At 62.3% G+C, this 25,209-nt stretch overlaps 1 protein-coding gene and 1 long non-coding RNA gene across 4 annotated transcripts in view; one reads left to right on the top strand and one right to left on the bottom strand.

Annotated features, from left to right (window-relative positions):
- LOC142002439 (uncharacterized) overlaps positions 1–3,949 on the bottom strand; it is a 9,794-nt gene extending 5,845 nt beyond the window's left edge. The window contains exons 1-2 of one of the 2 annotated variants that reach the window (XR_012642670.1): positions 3,820–3,943; positions 1,801–2,689 (exon numbers count right to left, since the gene is read on the bottom strand). This is a non-coding gene — a long non-coding RNA (uncharacterized LOC142002439). Of the gene's footprint in view, positions 1–1,800; positions 2,690–3,819 lie in introns of both variants that reach the window. The other variant, XR_012642669.1, reaches the window with a different exon arrangement.
- Positions 3,560–25,209, top strand: MFSD12 (major facilitator superfamily domain containing 12). Of its 2 annotated transcripts, none has more exons than XM_074978563.1 (10): positions 3,560–3,988; positions 14,833–15,043; positions 17,640–17,763; positions 17,987–18,184; positions 18,952–19,044; positions 19,240–19,332; positions 22,401–22,571; positions 22,811–22,900; positions 23,258–23,388; positions 24,516–25,209. In XM_074978563.1, the coding sequence occupies exons 1-10, from the start codon at positions 3,715–3,717 to the stop codon at positions 24,517–24,519; spliced, it is 1,389 nt and encodes a 462-aa protein (XP_074834664.1). In that variant the 5' UTR covers positions 3,560–3,714; the 3' UTR covers positions 24,520–25,209. The 2 variants fall into 2 exon arrangements, with proteins under 2 accessions (XP_074834664.1, XP_074834663.1); XM_074978562.1 differs by having other exon boundaries at positions 22,806–22,900; positions 24,516–25,204.

The raw sequence follows: 25,209 nt of genomic DNA, 5'->3' as shown, positions 1-25,209 counted from the left end.
TACAGTCACACGGTGACTCTGGGGCAGAGTCAAGCTCAGGAGCCATGACTCACAGTCCTGTGTTTTAATCTCAAATCCGGCCTCCATCTCAGTTGGGTCAGCTGAGCCACCCCATGGTTAGGTGGGCAGCTCAGCAGGCTGGCAAAGCATTCTCAGCCCACGTCGTTCGCCTGGTACGGTCCATGCTACAGCCAGCGTCATCATTTCCCAGTCATGTGCTATCCGGTTGGCTGCCCTGCCGGCTAACACCAGAGAGGTGAAAGGATAATCCCCGGCTCTCATGATGGCCTGAGAACACATCCCACCACTCCTGTGCAGGAGGTGGGAGAACTCCCTGTCTGGGCACCCCTGGCCGAGCTGCAGCTACCAGGGGTCTCCTTTTCAATGTCCAACCAGCTCTTTGCCTCCCCAGCTGCCTGTGGCAAGAAGAACCACACGCTGCCCTCCAGCCGCACAAGTGGGCTCAGGCAGAGCTGGGCGCTGTGCTGAAGGCAGATGGCCATTGTGGCTTATTTGGGGGGCTGTAGATGGTGGCGTTCAGGAAAAGGCTGTGTGAGAGGCAAAGGCATCCTGTGTGCACTGCAGAAATAACCCCGCCTGAGCTCAGCTGCAGCCAAAGGACGCTTCAGCATCTGGCTTTGCCTGTGTGGACAGGCTCTGGCCTGGTTGCAGCCTTGGTTTTAGCTTGCTCTTCAGTAAGAGAAATGGCGTGGAATGCAAGCACGCGCTGAGAGCATCTGTCAGGGTGGGTGTGCCCAGCTAACAGGGTGGGGGAGGGCCCTGGGAGGTGGGGGGGTGGGAGTAGGAGGAGGAGTTAGGCCTGCCACCCTAGGGCATGGAAACTTCCCACTGGCGCTGAGTTCTTCTCTTCTGCACCGGCTGGGCAGGGCCCTGGAGCTGGTGAGGGGCTGGGCTCCAAGGTACCCGGGACGAGCAAAGGAAAGTCGTTCCAGCCTAGGGAGATCTGCCCCAGGTCGCAAAAGGGTTTGAGAGTCCAGGGGTGAGAGCAGCACAAGAACCCACTGTGAGAGGCAAGGCAGGTCGGCCCCTACCCGGCTGGCAGCATTTCTTTAAAGCAGCTCACCCACCCCACCGCACTGGGCATGGTGAACGCAACGGAAGTCACCCAGGTCTCCTGGAACCACCAGGGCTCAGCTAGACAAGGCTAATTAAGCCGCACATGCAGGCTCCTGGCTGCTGCGGGGAAATGCTAACAAGTGAAGCCAGGCAGTCAATCTGCCCAGGGGCAACTAGCTCAGCCGAGCTGAAAACACTGTCCCCAAAGAAGGGCCAGCTCAGTCCTCTGACAGCTGGGCTCTGTATTCAGAGCATGTCCCACAGGTTGTTTGCCCTGCACCAGCTGGAGTAAGCTGCGCTGGTGCAAACCACTTTCGCTGCTGGTGCATCTACCCAAGGGGCGTGTACTGTGCATTGGTGCAAAACCCCCAGTAGCAAGAAGCAATGGATTTATTTTAAGTGCCTAATTTGAATGCTATAAATAACACCTCGGTCTCTGATGGCCCTTTTCCTCTCTACACACCAGGGTTGAAAACTGTGTCCTCCCTTAATACTTTTCACTCACACTAAATCTTAGGGTATATTTATTTAGGGCCTGACCTAACTACCATCAGCTGGCTCACGGGTGTCATACAATTACTCACTGGGGTAAGCATGGCCCAGGTCCTCAGCTATAGTTAGGTGCCTAAATACATTTGAGGAACTAGGCAGTGGTAGCGTTTGCAGGATCAGGCCTTTACACTGTAACTCTCTCAAGCAAGGGACAGCTGGCCTGATGCTTACCTGCCTTAGTTGCGCCTGGTGTAGTTCACAGCAGAGCCAATGGGTGTCAGGTGCAGGTCAGGGTAGGGGAATCCTGCTTTTGTGTTTAGCACAAGCTTTGCACGGACAAAACATAATGAATGCAGAATCAGAGCCCTTGTCTGTTCAGCTGGGCCCCTTCTCTCTGCTGTCTGTGCAGCCTTTTGGAGTGGGATGATTCATAAGCCAGTCACAGTGCAAAACAATCACTTGTTTAATGAGAACCACTGGTTCACATTGTTCTCATTGCACAAACATGCTTCCCTAGAGAGCTCCCTGTTCGCATGCGATGCCAGGGCAGTTACTTGGTAGCCTTTGGCTCCTGAGTAACTTGACTGGCGGACTGGTCCCACTGACTGCAATGAGGTTAAAGGCGTCCATAAGTGCTCAAGAGACAGGAGGTGCTGGGCTTGGACCCTGATCGCTGGTTTGGAAAGCCTGGTGGGGTTGAACATAGCTGCTGTCTTTCAGTCGGGGGAAATGTGAAGGGACAACAGAACAGCAGCAACACCTAAAGCACAGGCACATGCAAACGCCCGGCTGCAAGCTCAGCTGCGGCGGTCCGACCACATGGTCACAGTGCTCTCTCTGGCTGTGGGGTCTGTGCAGCTCAGCTGAACACAAGGGCCAAAGTGGTTCCAAATGCAGGGCTGCTGCTCCAAGTGGAGGAATGGCCTCTGGCTGTGTGCGTGAATCTGGGCACAGCCAGCCCCAGGCAGACACACTGGTGACGGGGCCTTGAGGGAAAGCTTTGGGAGCCCAGTGCTGGCTGGAGAAAGTGGCTTGGGAGAGTGAGCAAAGGAGCTGCCTGTCTTCTGCTGTTGGGTGTCGTGTTGCTGTGTTCAGGGAAACAGGACTTCAGGCATCGCCTCTGCAAGGGAACACGACTGCGTCAAAACCCCCAGCTGCCTGCATCACCAATATGGCCTCCGACTGGAAACACCTTGCCGGGCCCTGTTCAGGTTGCAAGGACAAGAGTAGGGAGTAGCCATGACAGCCACTGAATTCCCTAGGAGACTCCTTCATGTCTGGACTAACAGCAAGGGAGGAGCTTTGCTTATTGCACCAGCTGGCCTGGGGCATTTCCTCTGCACCCATTAGCTTCCTTCCCTTGTAAAATGAGCCGTTCTCCTCCCAGGCCTGACTGGATCCAGCTCCAACCCCACACATGCCATCCTAATGCCGCAAGGCTGCAAAGGGAACCAGGGGAGCTGCTCTCCCCTCAACTAAAGCTGGGTCCCCGCTGCTTTCAGTGCAACAGTGCCACGGAAACACTGCTCCGTGTACACCGAGATCTGTCCTGGAGGGCACCGTCACACCGGGGTCTAGCGGGTGGGGGGGGCTGTCACATCGGGGTCTGCCGGGGGGTGGGGGGGTTGTCACACCGGGGCTCGGCAGGTGGGGGGGGGGCTGACACACCGGGGCCTGTTGGGGTGGGGGGGCTGTCCCACTGGGGCTTGTCAGGTGGGGGGGCTGTCACACCGGGCCCTGCCGGGGGGCGGGAGTGGGGCGGTCACACCGGGCCCTGCCGGGGGCGGGGGCGGGGCTGCCCCCCCAAGTCCCTCCCCGCTCACCCTGGGGCGGCGCGGCGCCTTCCCCAGCGGCTCCCTGCGCCCTCCCCCCCGCCGCACCGGGGGAAACTGAGGCCCGGGGGCGGCAGAGGCTCGGCGGGCGGCGAGCAATCACAGCCGCGCCGCACCGCACCGCGCCGCGCCCCGCCCCCCGCCGCCAGTGCCCGCCCCCGCCGGCACAGCCCTGCCCCGGCCCTGCGGCCGCGCTCCCTCCCCCGGCCCCAGTGGCTGCGGCGGGGCGGGGGGCTCGGCGCAGCGGAGCGGGGCCGTAAAACCCGGGGCCGCGCCGCTGGATGCCGCCGCGGGCAGCCCCGAGAGCCCCGCCATGGCTGAGCCGGAGCCGCCGCCGCCGCTCCCGGCCCTGGCCCGGCTCAGCTTCGCCCTGGGGCACTTCCTGAACGACCTGTGCGCCTCCATGTGGTTCACCTACCTGCTGGTCTTCGCGCACGCCGTGCTGGGCTTCTCCACCGCGCACGCGGGCGCGCTGCTGCTCGTGGGCCAGGTGGCGGACGGCGTCTGCACCCCGCTCGTGGGCTTCGAGTCCGACCGCTCGGCCGGCTGCGGCCGCTACGGCCGCCGCAAGTCCTGGCACCTGGCGGGTAAGGCGCAGGGGCGGCCGGGGGTGGGGCGGGGTGCACCAGGCCGAGCGCCCCCAGGCGAGCCCCGGGGCCCTGGCCGGGCGCTTGCACGCCAGTGTCCCTGCGCTGCCCTCCGGCTGGGCTGGCCGGCCTCGGTACTGCAGCCGCCGCTCGCCCGCCGCAGGGCTGGGCTGCTGCCCCCTCCCCCAGCTCTGGTCCCTTCCCTGGAGCTGGGCTCTTTGGAAGCTGATGGACTCGAACCGGGGAGCTCTGGAGCTTACTTCAGGCGCCTTTAGCGCAAGAGCTAAAGGTCAACTGACTCCCACCCTCGGCTGTAGAGGTCACATTCTTTCTGTGACCTGGTCTAGGTACCCCTACCTGGGATTGTGAGCCGCACCTAGGTGTGGGGGTTAGACTGGCCCTGTGGCTGCTCCTCCCTGGAGGCCTCTCCTTTCCAGGAAAGCCTTGCAGGGCTTCAGGTGCAGACTGCCCCAAAGCCCCTTTCCAGCGGCGCAGGGGGGAGGAACCCTGTGGGGGACCCCAGGGAAGGGACCTGCAGGATGGCTCTGTGACTTCGTGTATCGCCCAGGCTGGGGGTGGCTCCCAAATTGTTACACTAGGGTTTCAAAGCATGGTGGAAAGGGATACGTACAACCTGGGGATGGCTCCCCCTCCACCCCTGGGGAAATGCAGCCACTTCTGGGGTGGAATGTGGCAGTTGTTAAGCAGAGTGCAGAGAAGCCATCTGTGAGCTTGAGGCAGTGCAAGGTGAGCCATGGAGATGGCATAGGCCAAGGTAGGACCTGATCCTGCAGACCTTTGCTCCTGAGAGCAGGGCTCATTTACACTGGGGGGGGTGGGCTCTAAGGCTGTGGGGAGCCTTGCTGAGTGAGGGGCTGAGGGAGTTAACCTCTGCTGGGAGGAGGTGGGGGTGACTGGCTTAAGAGTGTCTGGGCTAATGAATGCTGCAGCCGTTTGTGTATGAATTCTTCACAATACCATCTTGCTGCAGACTGTATCAGGGGCTGGTGCTGTCCTTAGCCATCTCTACTGTGGTGTAGGTGCACCCGCTGGGACATTACCAGTGTGAGCAGCATGAGGGAAATCCAGGGCATTACTGGGGCACTCCTCTGGTTTGACTGGCCCTCATGCAAACAGGTCCTGCCCTAACCTGCTCTGAACCTGGATACAAGTCTGCCCTAGTTCCTGGCTAGAGCACCGAGTCTTCGGATGTATGTTTATCTCCCAGTTCAACCCCTGTGGTGAGCAGGTGACAGTCTGATGTGTAAATGTAGCCTCTGAGAAGAGCGAAGATAACCTCTGTTGGAGAGCCCAGCTGCTGCCCAGGGCTTCTTGCCTTTGCTGGGGAGTTCCCTACAAGCTGTAGGCAGAGTCTGGTTCACTGGCAATGCTCTCAGTGGGGAGCTGGGACCCAGGGGGGCTGCAGGGCTCCCTGCATGGAGTGGGGAATCTAGGGGGCAGCCCAAGCTGGGAGCCTGGATGGGAGGAGGCCGGCAGCAGCCTGACTGCGGAGTTGGGAGCCCCTGTCAATTTCACAGCTTTTTGAGGGAAGCATGAAATTGACCAGGCTGACAGCCCCCAGCCTGTGTTGGGAAGGCTGCGTTCACATATGCATGTCCTTGCTTACCCTGACACAAGCCCCGTCTCTTGCTGAGGCGGTTTTATTGTGTTGGCACAGGGGGAGTTACAGTAGGGCCAGGAGACTTTCGGTGTGTGCGCCGCTGCTTGGTTTGTGTTGACCAAACTGTAGTGCAGACAAGGTGGAACATTTTGGTGCAGGCACGGCTGTAGGGCAAGCTGAGCGGAGGCAATTGCCTTGGGTCCTGTGCCTTCAGGTCCCTATGCTCCAACTTACTCCAGGTAGCATTTCCCAGCCTGTGGGTTGGGACCCAAACATGGGTCACGATTACATTTCAAAAGGGTCACAGGCTGGGCTGGGCAGCTCCAGAGGTGGCTATTAAGCCATTCACACTCCTGAAGTGGTTCTCAATTTCTTAATTGGATTAACAGCCTCAGGCAGTTAAGCCAATGAGTTAAACTGAGAACCATTTCAGCTGCTGGGCAGAGAACTGCCTATCTGAGGAGCAGTGCCCAGCTCAGGTAAGGTGAGGGCCTGAGTCTGGGAGGGAGGGCAGGCAAAAGTGATCAGCTCCCTGACTTCCAGCCTCTGCAGGAGATGGGGTCCCTGCAGCTGGCGCTGCCAGCCGGGGCTCTGTGCCCAAGCCTGCTTCCACCCACAGGGGTCCCTGTGCCTCCCCTAGCTCCTTCCAGCCTGAGTGACTCCTAGCCCCTGAGTGTGACTCCCCTAGCCCCCTGCAGCCTGAGTGACTCCTAGCCCCTCAGTATGACTCTCCAAGCCCCTGACTGTGTGGTTTAAGGTGGGGGGAAGCAGTTTGGGGAGGTGTCTTTCCATCACCACAGCTCTGACTAACTGTAGTAAACATAGTGTTACTATTTTATTAATGTATTTCCCCTTTTCTATGAAATAACTATGAATATATAAACCTGAGGGGGCACAATTTTATATTCTTGCTTCAGGCGCAAAATTAGCTAGTTACGGCTCTGCTCTCCCGCTCTCCCCCTGGTTTTTGACTTGCCTTGGGTCACCAGTTCTTCCTGAATTGTCAGACTGGGACCCTGCCTGGAAAAGGTTGGGAACTGCTGGACTACAGCATGCACTGGCCAGGTCCCATTGTCAGCATGCAGCCTTGAGCCCTGCCTGCTGGCTGGGTCCTGATGGACTGGCTCTGTTCTGCTGTAGGAGCCCAGGTGCCTGCTCCTCTTGGGATACGTACGCTCTGGAAACACACTGCCCACAGGAGGGGTTCTCTGACCCATGTGGAAGGTAGTCCCCAGTAGTTAGTCTGATAGAAGAATTTTTCTGGCTGCCCAGTGCCATCTACACAAAGGGTCAAATCTCACGTCAAGAGCTGTGGCCATATTGATTCCCATTCCCAAAGTAGAGCAGCCCTTGAAGGGGTGGGATTAAATGCACCTTCTACCACTGACCCCCTGCTGTGGCTTTCCTGGAGAAGTTGCTGTAGGGATGTCTCATGTTGGCATGGGCAGGATTCCAGCGGAGCAGCTGTCAGTTAGTGTGAAGCAATTGACAGCAGGTACTCTTAAGATAAAACCTCTCTGATGTGTCTGTCTGATAACTGTGGTGTAATGGGTACAAGCCAGTCCCTTTCCTGCAGCTCAGTGGAATGCAAAACCCCCTGACTGCTGGGGAGAAGTGCTGAGTTAACCCCAGGATGCATCTTCTCCATGTTGCTTCATTTCTGCAGGGTGGCTTGACACAGACCAGTAGATGCTTAAGAACAAAGAAGGCTGGGCCCCAGAGAGTTGGCCTGGAAGAACACATCCCTGAAATTCCTCTTGGGACACTTGTCAAACCTGAGCTTCCCAAGGGACCTTTGTGGCCCTCACAGGGAGCGAAGGTCTGTCCCTTCTTACACAGGCGAAGCTTGGATGAAGAATGCGGGAGAGATTTGAGTAAGGGCTCAAGAACCCCAGGCAAAGCCAGAAACAGTCCAGGAGCCAGGCTTCTCATGTTTTGTGATGAGTGGAAGGTTACAAAGAGCAGGTGATCTGCGGTGTTTAGTTCGTAAGTTGCCTGCTTTGTTCTGCACGCTGGCTGACAGATGCTGGTGCTCAGCTGGCTGCGGCCCAGTGAGGGCTGGGGACGTGATTTGGATCCCCAGCTCAGTGGGTGGAGAGGACACCTGGTCTCTTGCCGGGATAGGGGGGTCTGTTGGAAGCTGCTCTGTCTTCCTTGTCTCATCTACTGTACTTTCATCACCATGGTATCCGTGCTCCTCACACCCACAGCACTCTCTCAAACCAGGCTCTGCTGTCCCCTGTCAAGGCACGGGGAGGCTGAGGGTGTGTCTTCACTGCATGTTAAGTCTGAGCTCTGCCTTGGGCATGAACCAGAGCTAACGCTTCCATCCACTCAGATCAATCTGGCAGGGCTCAGCAAATGCACAGGACCCGGCTCCTAGGACCTGCTGGTGGCACGAGAGTTGACAGTCAGAGCCCCAGTTGCACAGTGGTTCAAATCACATCTTGTTCTGCAGTGTGGATGCAGCTCAAGCTGCAGGTCTGTGCTGTGCAGTGTCACTGTGAGTCCCAGGTCCAGCAGAAGTGAACCCTGGGCTTGGAAACAGCAAGTCCACAGCCTGGGGTGCAGTGTAGACTGGGTGATCTGCCCAGTGATCTGCCCAGGGTTACCCAGCCAGTGAGCCTGTGGCAGGGAAAGGAGCTGGCCCCAAATTGCCTGTGTCCAAGGCTGGTGCACTCATCACTGAGCCTCCCTTCCCCTGCTCGCACCACAGCAACCTGCTAGCAGCCAAGGCCTGGGAAGCAGGGCAGCATCTCTCTAACGAGTAGGACGTCTTCATGTCACCCTCCTATTTGTGAGTCTGTTGATGGCTGAGTGGTCCAGTTCTGGAGCTGCAGGTCTTTCGCCGAAGGGGCAGGTGTTGGTAGCTGTTGGAGGAGTGCAGGGCAGTTTTTGATGCTCTTTTCTTCTCCGCCTCTCCTCGTCTGCGCTGCAGTGGGACCTCTCTAATTGCGCCACCCCTCACAGATTGCTGCTCTCCACTGGGGATGGTCTTGGGCAAGGTTCCCCCAAGTGTCGACACCGACACTGCACTTTTCCACGTGAACCTTCAGCCCGTCCGTATATCGCTTCCTCCGGCCCCCAGTGCTCCCCTGTCCTTCCTCCAGCTCAGAAAACAGAATCTGTTTTGGGAGGCGCCAATCAGACATCCGAACCACAGGACCAGTCCAACAAAGCTGGTGACAAATGATGATGGCTTCAATGCTGGTCATGTTCGACTCTTCCAGGACACGAGTGTTCGTGCGCCTATCCGCCCAAGAGAGATGTAGGATTCTCCTGAGTTGATGATGATCGAGTACCCTCAAGGGATACTTGAACGTTGTCCAGGTTTCACATGTGTATGTGGGATGCGATGAGCTTTGTCTTGGGATAACTGTCCTGGTTCTCGAAGACCCTTTGTCTCAGGCGGGCGAAGGCAGAGCCTGCGTGGCTTGGGCGATGCTGGATTTTTGCATCAATGTCGACTTTAGCAGAAAGATGACTTCGAAGGCACGGGAAGTGCCCCACGTTTTCCAGCAGTTCTCCATGCAGGGGCCCCAGGAGTCCCTCAGGGGCCACTTTCTCTCCAGGACCTGCCTGTGGAACAGCCACTCTCTGCCTTTGCCAGCGCCAGCCAGCCTTGGCATGGCAGTTGCATGCTGTGTAGGCACACCCTGCCTGAGGCTCTCGCTGCTCTGGGTGCCCCGTGGGCTGGTCCGTTTGAGTGGGGCCTTTGTTTTCCAGGCTGCTGGAAGGGGAGATCCTCCGTCTGACCCTGCACCCAGGGCATGCACAGCTCTCCTGAGCTGCAGTCACTGCTCCGGATTGGCAGCCAGCTGGAAACATCCCTCCAGGAGCGTCTGGGACTGGTGGGGTCGTCATGCTCCCTGCATGGCTCCAGGCAAAAGCAGCTGGGCCAAAGCCAAGCCCATGCAGGACTTTGGGGGTGGGGATTGCTCATACCTGGGGCAGCCTGTACCTGCTGTGGGTGAGACACCGTTGTCTTTGCTGTGTCAGACGTAGCCTCCAGACTCGCATGTGGTTGGAAGGAGCCAAAGTCTGCTGCCAGCTGACCCTGACATAGTCTTCCTCCCTGGCTCAGGATTGTGAGTCCATCTTCCTGGGCAGTGGGGTGGGGGTGTTAGTCTAGACTGAGGCTTGGGAAAGGTGGTTTTGCTGCTGGCTCTGCCACTGACCTGCTGGGTGACCGTGGGCAAGTCCCTTCTTGGTTCCCTGCCTCAGTTTCCTCTCCCACCCCTTGCTGGTCTGGTCTGGTTAGGCTGTTTGCTCCACAGGGCAGGGGCTGTAGTTCCTCTGTGCAGTGCCCTGCCCCACCCAAGGGGGCTGCGGCCTGTGCTGGTGTTGCTGTCCCACACCCAGCGATCCATCCCCCGACAACCAGGCTCTCGAGCCAAACCAGGGGAAAACTGGCCTTGCCCACATACCTGAGGCTCTGCAGCTGGATGCAAAGCCGGGTGAGGACTCGTTGTGTGGGGGTGTGAGAAACTGCCACCAAACCTCCCTGCTGATGGTTAGTGGAGACTTAGGCCATGTCTAAGCACCTGGTGCTAAGCCACAGGCCCCTCCTTGCATTACATCCGGCTCCTAACTGGCAGAAATGGGGACCTGAGCCTGTCATCTGATCCTAACGGCCCCCAGAGGTGGTTTAGCTTTGAGCCCATCTCTAAATTAAACCCTTGTGACTTGCAGCCAACCCTCAGCCCCAGTGCATCTGATGAAACCTCCTGAGCCCTTTTATCTCCTGCTGCCAGGAGCCCCTTTCATGTGGTGTCTGTACAAAACTGTTACTCGCCTGAACCTGTCACGAGGCCAAGCTGAGGAACAGACCTTCCCATGGCTGCAGGCAGGAGCTGCAGGAGTCCCCCAGAGGAGCAGTAACAGGGGGTCTGGCTCCTTTCATGCCATTGTCGCCTTGTCCTGGTGCTAGAGGCTTTTCCTGACCTGCTTTGGGGGACGCAGCTCCTTTGAGCTCCCCACTCAAGGGCAGCCCCTGGCTGGGGCTGTGACTGCAGTTGTCTGTCCCCAGGCTGGAATAAGAGGCGGCTTTCAAGCTGGCCCAGATCTGATCGCGTCCCAGGATTAGGGCGTTTGATTCGGGCGCTCATGAAAGACGTGTCAGAGTCCACTCTGGCTCATGGGCTGTGTCGTGAGGCTGATTTCTTACAACCCCACGGATCTCTCCCTCCATGCGGCAGGAAGGACGGACACAGCACGTCCAGGGACAGCTGCCTGGTGTAGGCTGCAAAAGCTGTCCGCGGGCGTGGTCCGTGGAACGGAAGCGTGTCCAGGCCACGCTAGGATGGGGGCTTACCCCAGCCGTGCTCTTGTGCGAGCTGCTGTTACCTAGCTTCAGTCATGTGTCTAAGGCAGCCTGTGAGTAGCGCCGGGCGAGCCTGTTTGTTACTGAACCCCAGGGACTCTTGTCTCTTGGAAGCGTGTTCCTCTTCTGTCCAGTGAGTCATTCTGGGGGAGCTGCGTCAGAGCACAGAGAGGAACTCCTGGTGAGCGATTTGCACTCGTGAGATTTGCCTGGATTTCCCAGCTCTGCCACCCCGCTGCCTGTGTGACTGTCTGCTCTCGGCCTGGTTCCCCCTTTTACTGAAGGCAGGTCGAGGGAGAAATGCTCCCCTGGTCATGGGGCTTGTCAACAGGGTCGACAGCCACCTTGGGCCCTGGGGCAAAGTGGGAGGGGGGGGGGGGGGCTGGCTCCATGCTCCTGGAAGAGGCGGGGCCAAATGTAGAAGGGGCAGGGCCAAGGGCAGTCACCCCTTAGCAGCGCTGAGTCCCCCATAGCTGAGTGTAGCAGCGCTACTAGCACTTCAAAGGAGCCTAGAGCTCCTGCTGCAGTGGTGGTGGCTGGAGCTCTGGGCCCTGGGGCAACTCTCCCATACCCCCAGTCAGCCGTCCTGGAGCTTGTGTGTGTGTGTGAGAGAGAGGAGCTGGTTTAATTTAAGGGGAAATGAAATGGGTGCCGGCCCTGTGTGGCTGCCCTGGTCCCAGGGAAGAGCTGAAGGAAACAGCCGCAGGCCAGTTGGGAACCGGGTTGCATTAAATACAAACCCGTTTCCCTTCCCTGCACGAGCATTCTCGTGAGTGTGTGGTGCACGTGGGTGTGTGCGTAACACAGCGGCTGCAGTGGCCAGAAGGAAGTTGGGCTCTGTCATCGCTCTGCCCCTGGAAGCAGTGCCCAGCCGGCCCTGTCGCCTACCGGTTTAGTGCCATCTCTGGGGTGGAACTTGTCATGCTTCAGAGCCTCTCCAGGGGCCGACCTGAGGTTTAGGTGCAGCCCGAAGCCCAGGGCTGCGTCTGCCTTTGGCGTTCAGTGGGAATCGCTGATCTGCGTCCGTCCCTCTCCTGCCGTACTTGGGCGAGTGTTTGTCTGCAGACAAGTTCTGAACTGTTACATGCACGATCTGAGCCCAGACTGGTCCCACCTTCCTGCTTAGACGGGGCCTGAGTTTCAGGCCTGTGGGGCTGGGACTTGGGCCTGGCACTCAGGGCGGGGAGATCTCCAGGGGGTGCCCATGTGCCTGTCTGCAGAAGGGGAGGCAGATGGACAGGTCAGCTTACCCACACCGCTTGGGGATGAGAAACATTTCCTGCCCCTTGCCAACGTCGCCCCCGTAGGCAAAGCCCGGCAGAAGCCTAGAAAAAGGCGTCTTGTTAGGAGCCTGTTGGAAGCCAAAGGAGGGGCGAGAGCTGAACTTCCCCTCTGGGGCAGACGGGGTCAGACCAGCTCTTCGAAGCCCATCACGCGACCGGGGGACTCGCGCCAGGGCAAGCTGTGCGGAGAGTGGAGACAGGGCTCTGGCTGTACTGCCTGGGAGGGATGGGAAGCCCCGGTGTGCACCTGGGGGCGTTTGGCCCCGCGCGTCTCTGGGCGCTTTGCGTACAGGGCAGGACGCGGGGAGAGCTGCCGGCCACGCCAGGGGAGGCGGATTTGGCTCCGCTGCGTGTGCTGACCAAGCAGCTGCGGGGGACTGACACTGCTGACAGCGTCTCTGGTGTCGCTCGGCTTCCCTTAAGAACTGGCTTCCAGCCCGGCCGGGCTTTTTAGGAAACCCCCCGGCCCAGTCTGGAGCGTCGCAGGAAGCTGTGGGCAGAAGGGGCTCTGGTGCCCATGTAACCTGCACGCCAGCTGGCTGCAGAGAGGCACCTGGGGCAGAGTGAATCTTGGCTGAGAGCCAGCTCCTTCTAGCTCCACCCCAGAGCAGGGTCCTGCCCCACTTCTCATCCCTGCAATTAGCAGCTCCCCGCTGCCCCAGCCCATCTAATGGCATCCAAACCGCCAGCCGGCCCACTTACGTTCAGGGAGGAGGAGAAACCCCAAAGCCTTTTGGCCCCCGTAAGAGAACAAGCCCCTGGGGAAGCTAGACCCTGGTTAGTCGGTCTAGAAACGTGAACACCCCTAGAGCCAGGAACAGATTTCCACAGTTGGAGTGAGACAGATGAGCTCGGGCCCAGGCGCTGGCCATGCTGCGCCCCCCTTCGAAATGTCAGGGGCCCTTACCCCGCTGTGCTCGCCCTGGCTGTAGAAGCTCAGAGGTCCCAGGTTCGAGTCCGCCTTTGGGCAGTGACGCACACGGCAGGGCTGGGCTGTGGGGTGGGGAACATGGCGTGTGGGCGAGGACTCCCCCAGGCCTGCTGAGCCGGGGGCCTCTGCTATGCTGATCTAGGCTGTTTTCCTCCAGCAGTGCAGGGAGGGGGCTCTCTGCCTGCTTCTGCCACTGAGGAAAGTGGCTCGTCAGCCCTCTCCGGGCCAGCCTGCGCTCGTCTTTGTCCTCTGCTGGGGATGGGGACTGGGCCCTTGTCCTCCCGGGCTGGGTGCCTGCCCCAGGGAGGCTGGGGGTGTGCCGAGAGGCAGGGCTGGGCCGGGCCGGGCCTGGGAAAAGCAGCTGTAGGGGAGCTGCTCAACTCCCCCACGTGGTGAGGGTCAGCTCCCAAACTGTGCCGGTGTCTCAGGCCAGGGGGATGTGTTCCCCGGACTCCCTCCCCGTAGTGCCTGTGCAAGGAAGGGCTGGAGCTGGTGCCCTGTGGGGAGGGGGGTACCCAGCCAGGGGGTCTGCAGCAGGAGACGTCAGCCCATGAGGGGCAGGCGGGGGGGACGGGAGGTCAGGGTTCTCGTCCTGGCTCACTGCCAGGCTCCCTCTCTGTGAAGTGAGGGAGATGCCACCCCTGCCCTGGGGCAGCCAGGCTGAACCCCTCCCTGGGAAGTGTGTGAGGGGCCGGGAGCCATGTGAAAGTCAGCTGGGGTCTGGCCGTCTACCTCGGCAGAGTTCTGGGGCCGAAATCTCTGAAATGGAAGACAAATGTATTCCTCTGGCCAGCAGGACCCCACTCAGGTCCGGGTGCCCCAACCCTCCCCGGCTCGGCTCTCGCCCTCTCCCCTCGCTCTGGGGAACACTGGAACAGCAAAGCCTGGAGAGCCTTGGGCTCGGGAGAGCAGCGACCAGCCCTCAAAGCTGCCCCAGAATAACAACCAGCACTGCCAGGTCGCTCTCGCCTCCCTAGAGCCGGGGGGCGGGGGCGGGGCCGGCTCCTAGCTGGGTGCAGCCCCTAGTGTGGCCCTGGCGCTGGCTGGGATAGGAGCTGTCCTGCTAGGAGAGCTGCGTGCTCCTGGGCTGGTTGGAAGCAGGCGGCGTGGTCAGGCGCTCTCGGCCCCAGTTCTCTTCCTGGGCGGCTGACTCTGCAAGCTGGGGGCTGGCGAATCCCACTGAACTGCACTGGCCTGGGCCGGATGCAGGGGAGCTGCCTGGGGAGGAGGGAGTTCGGCCTGCGGTGTCATTGGGCTGGGCCGGCCCTGGGCTGGCTCCGTCTTGGAACCCCACCCCCCGGCAGGCAGCCGCCTCTGGGGTGCTACCCGGCCTGTGCCTGCTCCCATGGCCTCCACAGACTGGCTAACGTGGGCTGCGCTGGCCTGCGAGTAGCTGCTGGGGCTGCCTGAGTGGTGGGGGGGACGGGCAGGTGCCCATGGGGCTGCCTGAGAGGCGGGGGGGGGGGGCATGTGCCCATGGGGCTGCCTGACTCCCTGGGGCGGCCCTGCTGAATGAGACCCTTTGCGGGGGTGCGCCGCAGACGCCTGCCAGTCAGATCCGGCTGTCAGAGGCTGCCGTGCCAGCTGTGTGCCATGAAACCAGAACCGGGGCTGGTGCCCGCCCCACCGCTCCTGCCCCCGCAGCCAGCCGGGCCCGGCACTGACTCCTCTCTCCTCCCTCCCCAGGAACTATCTGCGTCCTCCTGACTTTCCCCTTCATCTTCAGCCCCTGCCTGGGCTGCACGGAGGCCACGCCCCGGTGGGCTGCGCTCATCTACTTCGTCCCCTTCGTCGTCATCTTCCAGTTCGGCTGGGCAGCCACCCAGATCGCCCACCTGTCGCTCATCCCTGAGCTGGTGACCAGCGACCATGAGAAGGTGGAGCTCACGGCGTACAGGTGAGGGGGGGCAGGCCTGGGACTTGGTGCTCCCCGCGCCCACTGCTTCCCCATCAGCTGGGAGCCGGAGCGGCCCCTTACGCCCGTGGTGCAGCCCCCTTTGGTACCAGCACTGCGTGAATAGGGCCTGGGGCAGCGAGTCCAAGCCCTGAGCGCCAGCCCTGCCTGGCAGCGCCCAAGCCGATGCCCCCCCACACGCTAAGCAAAGGAGCAGAGCCGAGCCGAGCGACTGGCTGTGCTTGCAGGCGCCCTGCAGTCTGTGCCGAGCTCCTGCCTGGCTGCGCAGGGAGCAGGACTGGTTGTTCCTCCTCCGTAGGCACTTCAGTCCCGCACGGGCACCAGCCGCTAACCTCCTGCTGCCTGGGATAGAGGCCCCCCCGCGCCCTCCTGTCCTGAGCGAGGCCTCTGCCGGGTGCAGGGGAGTGGGTCCTACCCCCAGGGTCGGAGGGGACTGCAGCTGCCTTGGAGCAGGCACAGGTAATTGTGCCCACGGGAGGCTGAGGTGCTGGGCCGGGGGCCTTGCCAGGCTCTCAGCAGCAGGAGGCAGGGTCCAGCTCCTAGCACCTGAGCAGCCCAGCAGGTGGCGGGGGGAGGGGCTCCATGCACTCTGCTCCCTCCCCACCTCAGACCCCGGTGGGGCTGGCCTGGCTGCCCCCGCCCAGGCCTGTCTGGGGCGAGAGCCCATTTCCCCAGCTGGGCCCAGGCTGGTTCTGAGCCCTGGGCTGTCAGTCATTCTCCCCTCCCCCGCTGCATCCTGCTTGCCCCCCGCCCCCCAACAGCTGTGGTCCCCCCAGCTCTGAGTCAGGCCTGCGCTTGCAGCTGCCCAAGCTCTGCCCTTGCCAGCTGCCTGGCCGAGCCGGGGATTGCAGGCACTCCATGGGCGCGAGGACAGGTGTCTTGGGAGCGCTCGGGCTCTGCCCTGCCCCCCAGCAGTGCCTGGGGCAGGGGTGTGATGGGCGCAGCAGCCACCTCATGGCAGGAGGGGGCCAGCGATATCCCAATTCAGGAGCCACAGGCAGGTGCCCCCGCCTTGCCCTGTCCTTGGGCCAGTGCTGCCTTCTCTTGAGGGTCCAGCCCTGTGCCGCAGCCTCCCGCCGTGTGCCAGGGGAGGGGCACCCTGCACTGCCCAGGGATGCTACGTGCCCTCTTCCTGGGTCCCTGCCACCAGTGAGTGATCAGCCCCTCCGCAGCTGCACAGCCCCTGTCTGGAGGGCCGTGACAGGGACAGGTAACCCAGCCCCCTGCCCCTTTGCACGCCACGGCAGGAGGGCACATGCCGGCCGGGGGCTGGCTCTCAGCCCCCCAGCCTGGCTAGAGGGGCTGGCGGAGGTTGGAGCCACATGGGGGGCCTGGCGCCCAGCCCAGCTGCAGAGCTGCTGGGGGAAGAGCTGTACTCGAGGAGCCTGAGGGGCGCCGGAGACGCTGGCGATGGGCCAGGTTCTGCCCCAGGGCTCGGCAGGGGAGCGTGGAGCCGGTGCGGTGCTGAGTCAGCAGGTGGGAAAGCGTTCCTTATCTGCCCACGAGCAGCAAACCGGCCCGATTATCTGGCCATGCTGGGCCTGTGCCTGGCTGATAACCGTCCGGAGGAAGGATGCGGGGCCCACGCTAGTGCTGCGGGAGCTGTGTCTGTGCCACGTCCACCGTCAGTCTGTCTGTCTGCCCCATGGCGGTTGTGCAGCTCCCGGTGCCGTCTGTTAAACCCCAGGCACTGGGCAGGGGCTGGGGGGTCCCGGGGCAGAGGAGAGAAGGGGCTGGGCTGCTGTGGGTCTAACAGCGGTTGGGGCTCTGGCTGTGGCCCCTGTGGGGGATGTAGCTTCTGCCATGTGCTGTCTGGTGCCAGGCGGGGCTCTCTGGGTCCAGGAGCGGCTCTGCCCGGGCTGGAGAGGAGTCCGGCTGCCTGCGGCTGCCGGGAGTCGGTGTGTGTGATGGAGTGGTGCGGTGCGTGTGTGAGAGTCAGGCTGGACGTGTGTGGGGGTGGGGGGCAGGCAGAGCAGCTCCCAGCAGCTAAGGATGACCCCTGGGGCTGTAAGCTAAGCTGGCAGGTAACACCTCTGACCTGAACGCAGAGCAGGGAGGAGCCCCGCTGGGTTTGAATCGGAGGCGGCAGGTGGAAGCTGGGGGGAGAGTGGGAAGGCAGCCAGCCTGGGCAGAGTGGAGGCTCCACCCCAGACGTGGGCACCCCTTGGGCTCCTCTGCCCAGGATGGGTTGGAATGACGGGCTCTGCCAGCTGCACTGACAGGTCTTGCTGTGTTCAGGGGCAGAGGTGTTACCTGCCAGCTTATCTTACAGCCCCAGGGGGTCATCCTTAGCTGCTGGGAGCTTTCTCACACGCACAGCCTGACTCTCGCATGCACTGGCCCCCTCCAGCAGGGGGCAGCGTTGCTTGTCGCTGCGGATTCGCCCGCTGGTGTGTTCACACTCGCCGCTCTCCCGTGCCGGGCGGGTTTGTACACGTGTGTGACACTGCTGGGGATTGAGGGCGTGTGACCGGCTCAGGCACCGGATCTCGCTCTTCCCGGCAGCGGTGTCTGACTCCCTCGCGGGCCTGGGCCCGGGGCTGGCAGCTCCCCGCGACTCACTGCATCCCGTCCCCAGGTACGCCTTCACCGTGATGGCCAACGTCACAGTGTACAGCGTGGCCTGGCTGCTGCTGCACTTCCAGCTCGGGCACACGGGGCCGACAGATCACCTGGGCAAGCACGACATCCACGTCTTCCGGGTGAGCAGGGCAGGGGAAGGGGCCAGCCCTGTGCATTGACTTCGCCCCCTGGCCTGGCTGCTCTGCGTGGGGGAGGCAGGGTGCAAGTGGGGGCTGGAGGTGGCAGCGCCTGGGGTCTGCCTGGCCTTCCCCTTCCACTGGGCCCCCGGGCTGCTGGCCGGGGGCTGGAGAGGGTCGTCCCTGCTGGCACCCTGGGCACTGAGTCTCCTTCCCATCCCGGCAGAACCTGGCGCTGATCGTGGTGGGGGTGGGCGCCGTGTTCTCGTTCCTGTTCCACCTGGGCACCAAGGAGCGGTGCGCCCCCCAGGCCAGGCCGCCCGAGCCCCAGGAGCACACACCGCTGCTGCCGAGGGCCCACAAGAGCCCCCCCCGCCCACTGCTGCTCTGGAAGCACTGGCTGCTGGAGCCTGCCTTCTACCAGGTGTGGGGCGAGCGGGGGGGAGAGCCGGGGCAGGGAGCCCCATGAGGAGAGAGGTGTGGGGAGGGCGGGGGCCCTGCGGGGTGGCAGATGGACAGCTGGATCGTCCCTGGGTGCAGGGCAGGGTCAGCTCTGGGGACGGCAGGTCCCTGCCGCTGGCTGCCTCTCGGACCCTGCCTTGCCCATGCCTTTGGCCCAGGAGGAGTAAGCAGGCCCTGCGCCAGCTTGGCCTGTGCCAGTGGCGCTGGTGGCTTTTGTGTCTGTCTGCCCCGAATAGCTCCCGGGGAGCTGGCCCTGCTGTGTTCATAGCGCAGCCCTAGTGCTGGGTCAGGAGCGTCCTGGCCTGGGAGTGCCGGGCCTGCCAGGGAAAGCGGCGAGCAGATGCTGTGGGGCATGCCACAGCCGCTCTCTGGGGGCTCGACAGCCCCCCTCAGGCCCAGGCAGGAGTCTCAGTGACTAGTGGGTGCCGAGGGGGAGGGGACCCAGCCGCAGTATGGGCGACCCAGGAGTACAGAGATGCCCCATGTGGCCCTGCACCCACCTGGTCAGGCCTATGGGCGCCCAGTGAGGCCGGTGTGGCTGTAGATTGAAAGGGGTGCAGGACAGAGCACCCCCCAGCTTTGGACAGTGGTGCCTGCGCTCCCCTGGGGTTCCCGTGCCCTGTCACCATGACACCCCGTGTCTCCCCAGGTGGGTGGAGCAGGCCCCGGGCTCCCCGTCCCCCCAGCTGCGGCAGGCGTGACCCCGCCGTCGTGTCTCTCCCCCGCCAGGTGGCGATGCTGTACATGGCCACGCGGCTGATTGTGAACCTCTCGCAGACCTACATCGCCATGTACCTGACCAACTCGCTGAGGCTGCCCAAGGTGAGAGCGCAGCTGGAGGCTCACGAGGGCGGGCGCTGCCTGGGGCTGGGGGTGCCTCATGGAGTCACTGGACTGGGACGACCTGTGACGCCCGGGGGTCCCTGCCTCGCTGGGCGCGGTGAGGGGGGAACCCCATGTAGCTGGGAGACTCTTGGGTGTCTGTGAGCCGAGCGCTCCGCTGTCTCTGCTCCCCAGAAATTCATCGCTACCATCCCCCTGGTGATGTACGTCAGTGGCTTCATCTCCTCATTGCTCATGAAGCCCGTCAACAAATGGATCGGCCGAAATGTGAGTAGGTCGGTGGGCCCGGGGGGGCAGCGTCCCGCTCTAGCCGTGCCCGGCTGGGCCTGCGGGAACATGCCCGTTGCAGCCGTGGCCTGTGCACCCAGGAGGCCCCTGCACGGACTGTTATCCTGCAGGGCAGGTGTGATGTTCCCAGGGCTGCAGCCCCCCTGCCCGGTCGTTCGCCCTGCTTGCTGCCGCATCTCCAATATGCGCGTCGCCCCAGCCCTGGGGCTGTGCTGCAGGCAGTTATGTCTCGGCTCTCCCAGCGGGGAGACCTGCCAGGCTCCCAACCCTGCAGCAATGCGGGTCCCGTGCAGCCCAGCCCCCAGCTGAACAGCACACGGCTGTGTACAGCCCATCGTTTTATCGACAGACGGGATCCCATGACTTTGGCCCAGTGGCGTGGCCCAGCCCTGTTGGCTCAAAGACACCTGAGCGCTGTTTCAGAGCCAGCGGGAGGTCACACGGCGTGCAAGCCGGGAGGTGAAAGAGTCTGAAACGGTTAAAACGCAGCTAGCGCCTCACTTCCAAAGCTAGGTCAAACCCCAAGCCGGGTCTCGCTCAGCACAGCCTGACAGCCGGGCACCTTAGGCCAGAGCTCAAGTTCCGGGGCTGCTGCTTCTGTTCCTGCTGGGATGGCAAATCAATCCTGGGGCATTTCATTAGCGGCGCCCCCCCCCCCCCCCCCCCCCCCAAAAAAAAGCATTCCCAGCTGAGGTTCAGGAGACGGCCTGCAAGAGATGGGTTCCCACCGCTCTGCACCTGCTTGAGTTCCCTTGGTCTCCCCTTTGTGCCAGGTGACTGTTTTACCACTTGAAAGCAGAACGCACAGGCCTTGCTGGAGGCAGCCGCCTGCCAGCTTCTGCCTGGGCAGTGCTGCGGCGTGGAGTACGTGCCATTTCTCCCACCGCCCCCCGGCGGCTTGTAACGTTGCCGCCCGGCTCGTACCAGGGCAGCAGTGACCAGTGTGTTTGGTGGGCGCTGGGCAGGCCTTGCCCAGTGATTCTTACCGGAGCGGGTGAGGGGCACTCCAGGTGCAGTCTGCCACATGGCAGCTGCCTGCTCAGGGCACAGCAGACACCCAAAGCCCACCTGCTCTGGGCCTGGGCAGAGAAGGGCTCAGAGTCACAGGGGTGCAGGGCCTGATCCTGGCCCTGCAGCTCCCGCAGACCTCAGACTGAGTTGCACGCTCGGCACTCCAGCCAGCCAGGCCCCTGCGGTGTCACTCCCCTGCTCGCTTGAACATCCCAGCCACGCTCCGTGCCCGTCCCCTTCCTGTCTGGCTGCTGCGCCGTTCCCCCGCACGGCTCTGTGCCATGTGGGATGCCGTCCTGGAGCAGGTTCATAGGGTCCCAGCCAGCCACGACCACACACGGGCAGGCAGTTCACCTGCTCCGGAGAGGGAGTTTTAGCTAAATGTCACCTCTACCTCCCGGGCTGTCATCTCTGTGCCGCTGCTGCCCTCGGCCGGTCCGCGGGCACTCCTGCAGCGCGAACTAGGAACAGACACACAGTCCCACATTGTGGTGACCTGCTGTGACCTCTCAGCTCTGGTCACCACCTCAGGAAGGCGCCGAAAGGAGCTGGGGAGTTCGGAGAGGGGCGGGGAGGGTGACAGTACCTGGTGTGATGGGCCTCTGGAATAATAGGAGGATTAAATGACTCTCTCGCCTGGAATTAACCTGTGGAACTCACTGCCACAGGGCACTGGTGGGGACAGCAGCTCAGAACTAGTTGAAAAGAAGGCGGTAAAGTGAGAGGTGCGGTGTCTGAGTCAGGCTGTGGGGTGGGAAGCGTTAAGTCTGCCCTGGAGTAGCCAGTGGGGCCCATCCGGTGATAAGAGACAGGACACCAGCCTGGGTGGCCCTGCCAGGCCTAGGGTGGGTTAGTGGGAAGAGCGGCTCTGAGAAACTCAGCAGACGTGGCTGTGGGCCCGGTAGCAAAGGGGGACCCTGGTGAGAGTATCCGCTCCAGGTGAATCATCCAAGCACGACGCCAGGCAAAACATGTGCCTCTGCTCACCACGCTGGCTCGCACGGAGTCACACAAGTGAGTGCTGCAGTCGCTCCAGTTCTCTCATGCCACCCACGTGCCCAGAGGGGAGGTTATGAAAACCAAATCTCTCCAATAAAAAGGTTCTTCAAATCCTGAAGGACCAGCCCCGTTCCCGGGTCGATGCGTAACCCGCACGCTTCCCAAGACACACGCCGCAGCCAGGCCTTTGGTACCTAAAGTCTAAAGACTTCCGGGGAGAGAGACCAATGGGCCTAGTTTGCCCCCAGCTGCAGAACAGGCCCTAGTGCCAGCCGTGCAACCGGCCGGACAAGAGGGGGAAGGCAGCGAGCGGGCCGGGCTGTATTTCTATGACTGCTTTTGTCAGTGAGACATTTGCGTGTGCACTGGGACTTGGGGGTCCGTGGCAGAGTCTGACTGCTGGGCTGCTCTGAGCCCTGCCAAGAGGTGTCTCACACCCACACACCCAACCCTGGCTGGAGGGCTGCAGGGCTCCCACGCCCCCCCGAGGCAGACGGCTGCGCTGGCCCACTGCTCTTCCAGCCAGGACATGTTTTTCCTGAAACTGGCTCTAGCCCTGCCCCACTGTAGCGGATCCCACTGTCTCGTGCCCTCCCTCCCTTGTGAGGGAGAAGAGCTTTGGTCCACTAAAGCTTTTCGAGTGCAGGCTGAACCGCTCCAGTCTGCCGGCGGCCTTGGTCCGGTGTGGTTTAGGCAGCCGATGGCCACTTCTCAAGTTCCCCGCAGTCCCATAACGTTTGTTTGCAGCCCCAGTCTGGCTCGCAGGGTTCTGTGCTGTTCAGTTGAACTGTCCTCTCCCTGGCGCCTGTGTGGGGCGGAGGGAGACGGGAAGCTGCGGCATGTCGGCAGTGCTGCTAGGGGGCTGGAGAGGTTCCCTGGCCCTCTTGCGTTAATTAATACCCCTGGTTCCTTGAGCCTCTGCTCGCCTGGCTCTAGGCATCCCCGAGGGCACTGTCCCCTGACGGGTTCCTGCCCTTCCTCCACGCGATGCTCTGCCCTGGTGCTGATGGGTGTTTTCTCTCCCCTCTCCGGAGCAGCTGACCTACTTTGCGGGGCTGCTTATTATCCTAGCCTTCGCCTCCTGGGTGGTGCTGGACAGCCAGATCGAGGCAGAGGTTTATGGGGCGGCTGTGCTGCTCGGGGCCGGCTCGGCCACCATCCTGGTCACCTCCCTCTCCATGACGGCTGACCTCATTGGGAGCAACACGGTATGTTGGTGTGGGGACAAGGGGGGGAACAGCCCAGGAGCTGCCCCGCTAGTGGCCCTGGTGCAGAGCCTAGGGTGTGACCTGAGGGGAGCCCACATGCATCTGCAGGGGGCCAAGCAGGGCCTAGTGTGCATCTGGGGCTGACCTGAGGGCGCAGGAGGCCAAGGGGGTGCCCAGAAGTGGGTCAAGCCCAGGGCAGTGGAATGAGGCTGATGATGATGGTTTCCCTGGCAGCACAGTGGAGCCTTTGTCTACGGGGCCATGAGCTTCACAGACAAGGTGGCCAACGGCTTGGCGGTGATGGCCATCCAGAACCTGCACCCCTGCCCGTAAGTATCGGGGCTGGGGTTGGGGCCCCTGTAGCGGACGTCTCCGTCCTGGCCTGGAGCGGCTAAGTGCCTTCCTCTCGCCCAGCGCTCGTTGGCCGGAAGAGCCCAAAACCTTCCGACTCGCAGTACGCTCCCTGCTGCCTGAGCTGGAGCTGCAGTAGGCTATTATCCCCCCTCTGCCGACCAGCAGGGGGCGGTACGCTCTGGCAGTGCCAGCACACGCCCCTCCTGCCCCCTGCAGCGACTCCTCCTGCGCCAGGCTCCGGTTCAGCCTGCAGCGGCGCTGCCCTCCCGTGCATGTGTGGGGCAGAGGGAGCCGGGGCCCAGCGGGAGCCTCACCTGCCCCTTTGTCTTCAGCACCCAGCTGTGCTGCGCCGGCTGCGTGGAGTTCTACCGCTGGGTGATGGTGCTCGTCACCGGGGGCGTCGCCGTGGTCGCCACCATCTGTCTGTGCTGCATTATGATCTGGCCGATCCGGGTCCGATTTCGTGAGTGCCGGGGCTGGGGGGGGCCGGAGGGCAGGAGCGGAGCGGGGGCTGCCGGGGGAGGGGGGCGTGTCCCGCTGGGGGACGTTCTCTGCTGCAGCCAGCTCGGGGTGGCGTTGAAATGCACCAGAAAACCTGCCCCAGCCCCCCGTTGCACCTGCGCTTTCCCTGGGACTGTCCCTCCAGCTGTTCTCCAAGCAGGCCTAGGAGCCCGTCCCCTCAAGACCCAGCTGGCTACAGGGTACTGGCGCCTGATCCCCAGGGTGGGGATGTACCTGGACCCCTGGGGGCCAGGCCTGTAAGCAGGTCTCCACCCCACTGACTCGGGGCTCTGCTGAAGGAAAAGCATCTGCATTGTCCTGCAGGGAGCTGGCCTGGGGGCTTTAGTGTGGCCGGGGGGGTGCTGTTTCGGGGGCGCCCTGTAGTCCCTGCTCCAGCTGCTCTCTGAGGTCTGCTCTCTGCCGCAGACCCAGGCGAGGTGTGTAAAATCCACCCTCGCGGCGGGGCACTTGGACTGACCAGCAGCGTGTTGCTGGCTCTGTCATGCAGGGAGTTGGGGGCGGGGGAGCTGGTGCTGGCGGGGGGCACGGGGTGAGGAGAGCTCTCTCCTGGCATCTTTGTGTCTCCCTTAGCAGGTGCCAGCAGCACAGGCCTGCAAGCTCAGCCGGGCCCTGGCCCTCGCCCTCACTTGTGTGAAGTTGGTGCCCCTTGGCTTAGACTGAAGGGAGGCGGTGCGGCCTAGTGGTCAGAGCGTGGGGCTGGCTGTTGGCCAGCTGCATTCAGGGCTGGCCGGTTCTGTTCGTGTGCAGCTGGGCTGGCAGAGGAGGGCTGAGACCTTTGCAGCATCTGTGCCAATAGGGCGGCGGGCTGGGGGTAGTGCTCAGTACTGATTTTGGAGGCTGGGCCCAGAGAGCTCTGTGGGGGGGGCAGGATGTCGCCCTGACCCCGATAGCAGCACTGGCCCAGGGTGGAGACCTGGGTTAAGCTGGATGGCCCCGGGGGCAGGGTGAGCTCAGGGCAATGGGATGGAAACTGTCTCCTCGGTCGGTCGGCTGCACAGTGCTTCTGTGGCTGGGGAGCTATGGGGCTGGTTAACCCAAAGGCCAACCTGTCGCTCCTCTCCACCACAGATGACGTGGCAGTGCTGCCGCTGGCGGGGGCCGTGCCTGGTGAGGCGGGGAGCACAGAGGAAAGGAGTCGAAGCAGCACCGTCAATTGAGCCGGGCGTTGGCGCCTGGCCCTGGGACTGCACCCCTCGCACTTTACCTCGGGATGCTGGGAAGGAAGGGGCCCGACGCTGGACCGCGGCTGGGCTGGAGCTGAGGCTGTGCACAGCTTGAGCCTGCTCCTTGCATCCCCTTTCGGCCACTTTGCACAGACTTTCCTTCCCCGCCTGTGTAACGCCCCCAGCTGGGAGCGGGGGGGGGAACGGCCGTGTCTTTGCACATGTCTAATACAAGTGAGCGGGGGGCACCAACCAGCCTCCATGCACTGTGGGGAGGGGCCACTAAAGCAAACCCGTCCCTTTTAACATGTCTTCTGCCAGCAGGGCCGGGGAGCACACACTTTTTTAATGGGAACAAGCCGGAGTAAAGAGGCAATATTGGAACAACAGCAGCACTGTCCTTGGGGTTCCAATGTGTGGCCACCCAGCGGCTCGCCTGCCAGCTCTGCGTTCTCCAGCGAACCGGCCCCCCTCTGCCCCTTGCCAACGTGGCAGCACCCCGGCAGCCACAGTGCTGGTGAGGGTTGGAGCCCCAGCTCCTGGAGTCAGGTGACCAATGGGAATCTTGGCTTTGATTCTTTTTTTTTTCCTTCCCCTAA

This window comes from Carettochelys insculpta, chromosome 27, assembly GCF_033958435.1.
Source record: "Carettochelys insculpta isolate YL-2023 chromosome 27, ASM3395843v1, whole genome shotgun sequence".
Lineage (NCBI taxonomy): Eukaryota > Metazoa > Chordata > Testudines > Carettochelyidae > Carettochelys > Carettochelys insculpta.
Note: the sequence above shows the minus strand (reverse complement) of the source record. Positions and strands in the feature narration are given on the sequence as shown.

Excerpts from the sequence above, each read along its gene's own strand:
- MFSD12 (XM_074978562.1), top strand. The coding sequence starts at position 3,715 with ATGGCTGAGCCGGAGCCGCCGCCGCCGCTCCCGGCCCTGGCCCGGCTC. Across the intron at positions 19,045-19,239 it reads ACTCGCTGAGGCTGCCCAAG|AAATTCATCGCTACCATCCC; the intron begins GTGAGAGCGCAG and ends TCTGCTCCCCAG. Across the intron at positions 23,389-24,515 it reads GCCGATCCGGGTCCGATTTC|ATGACGTGGCAGTGCTGCCG; the intron begins GTGAGTGCCGGG and ends TCTCCACCACAG.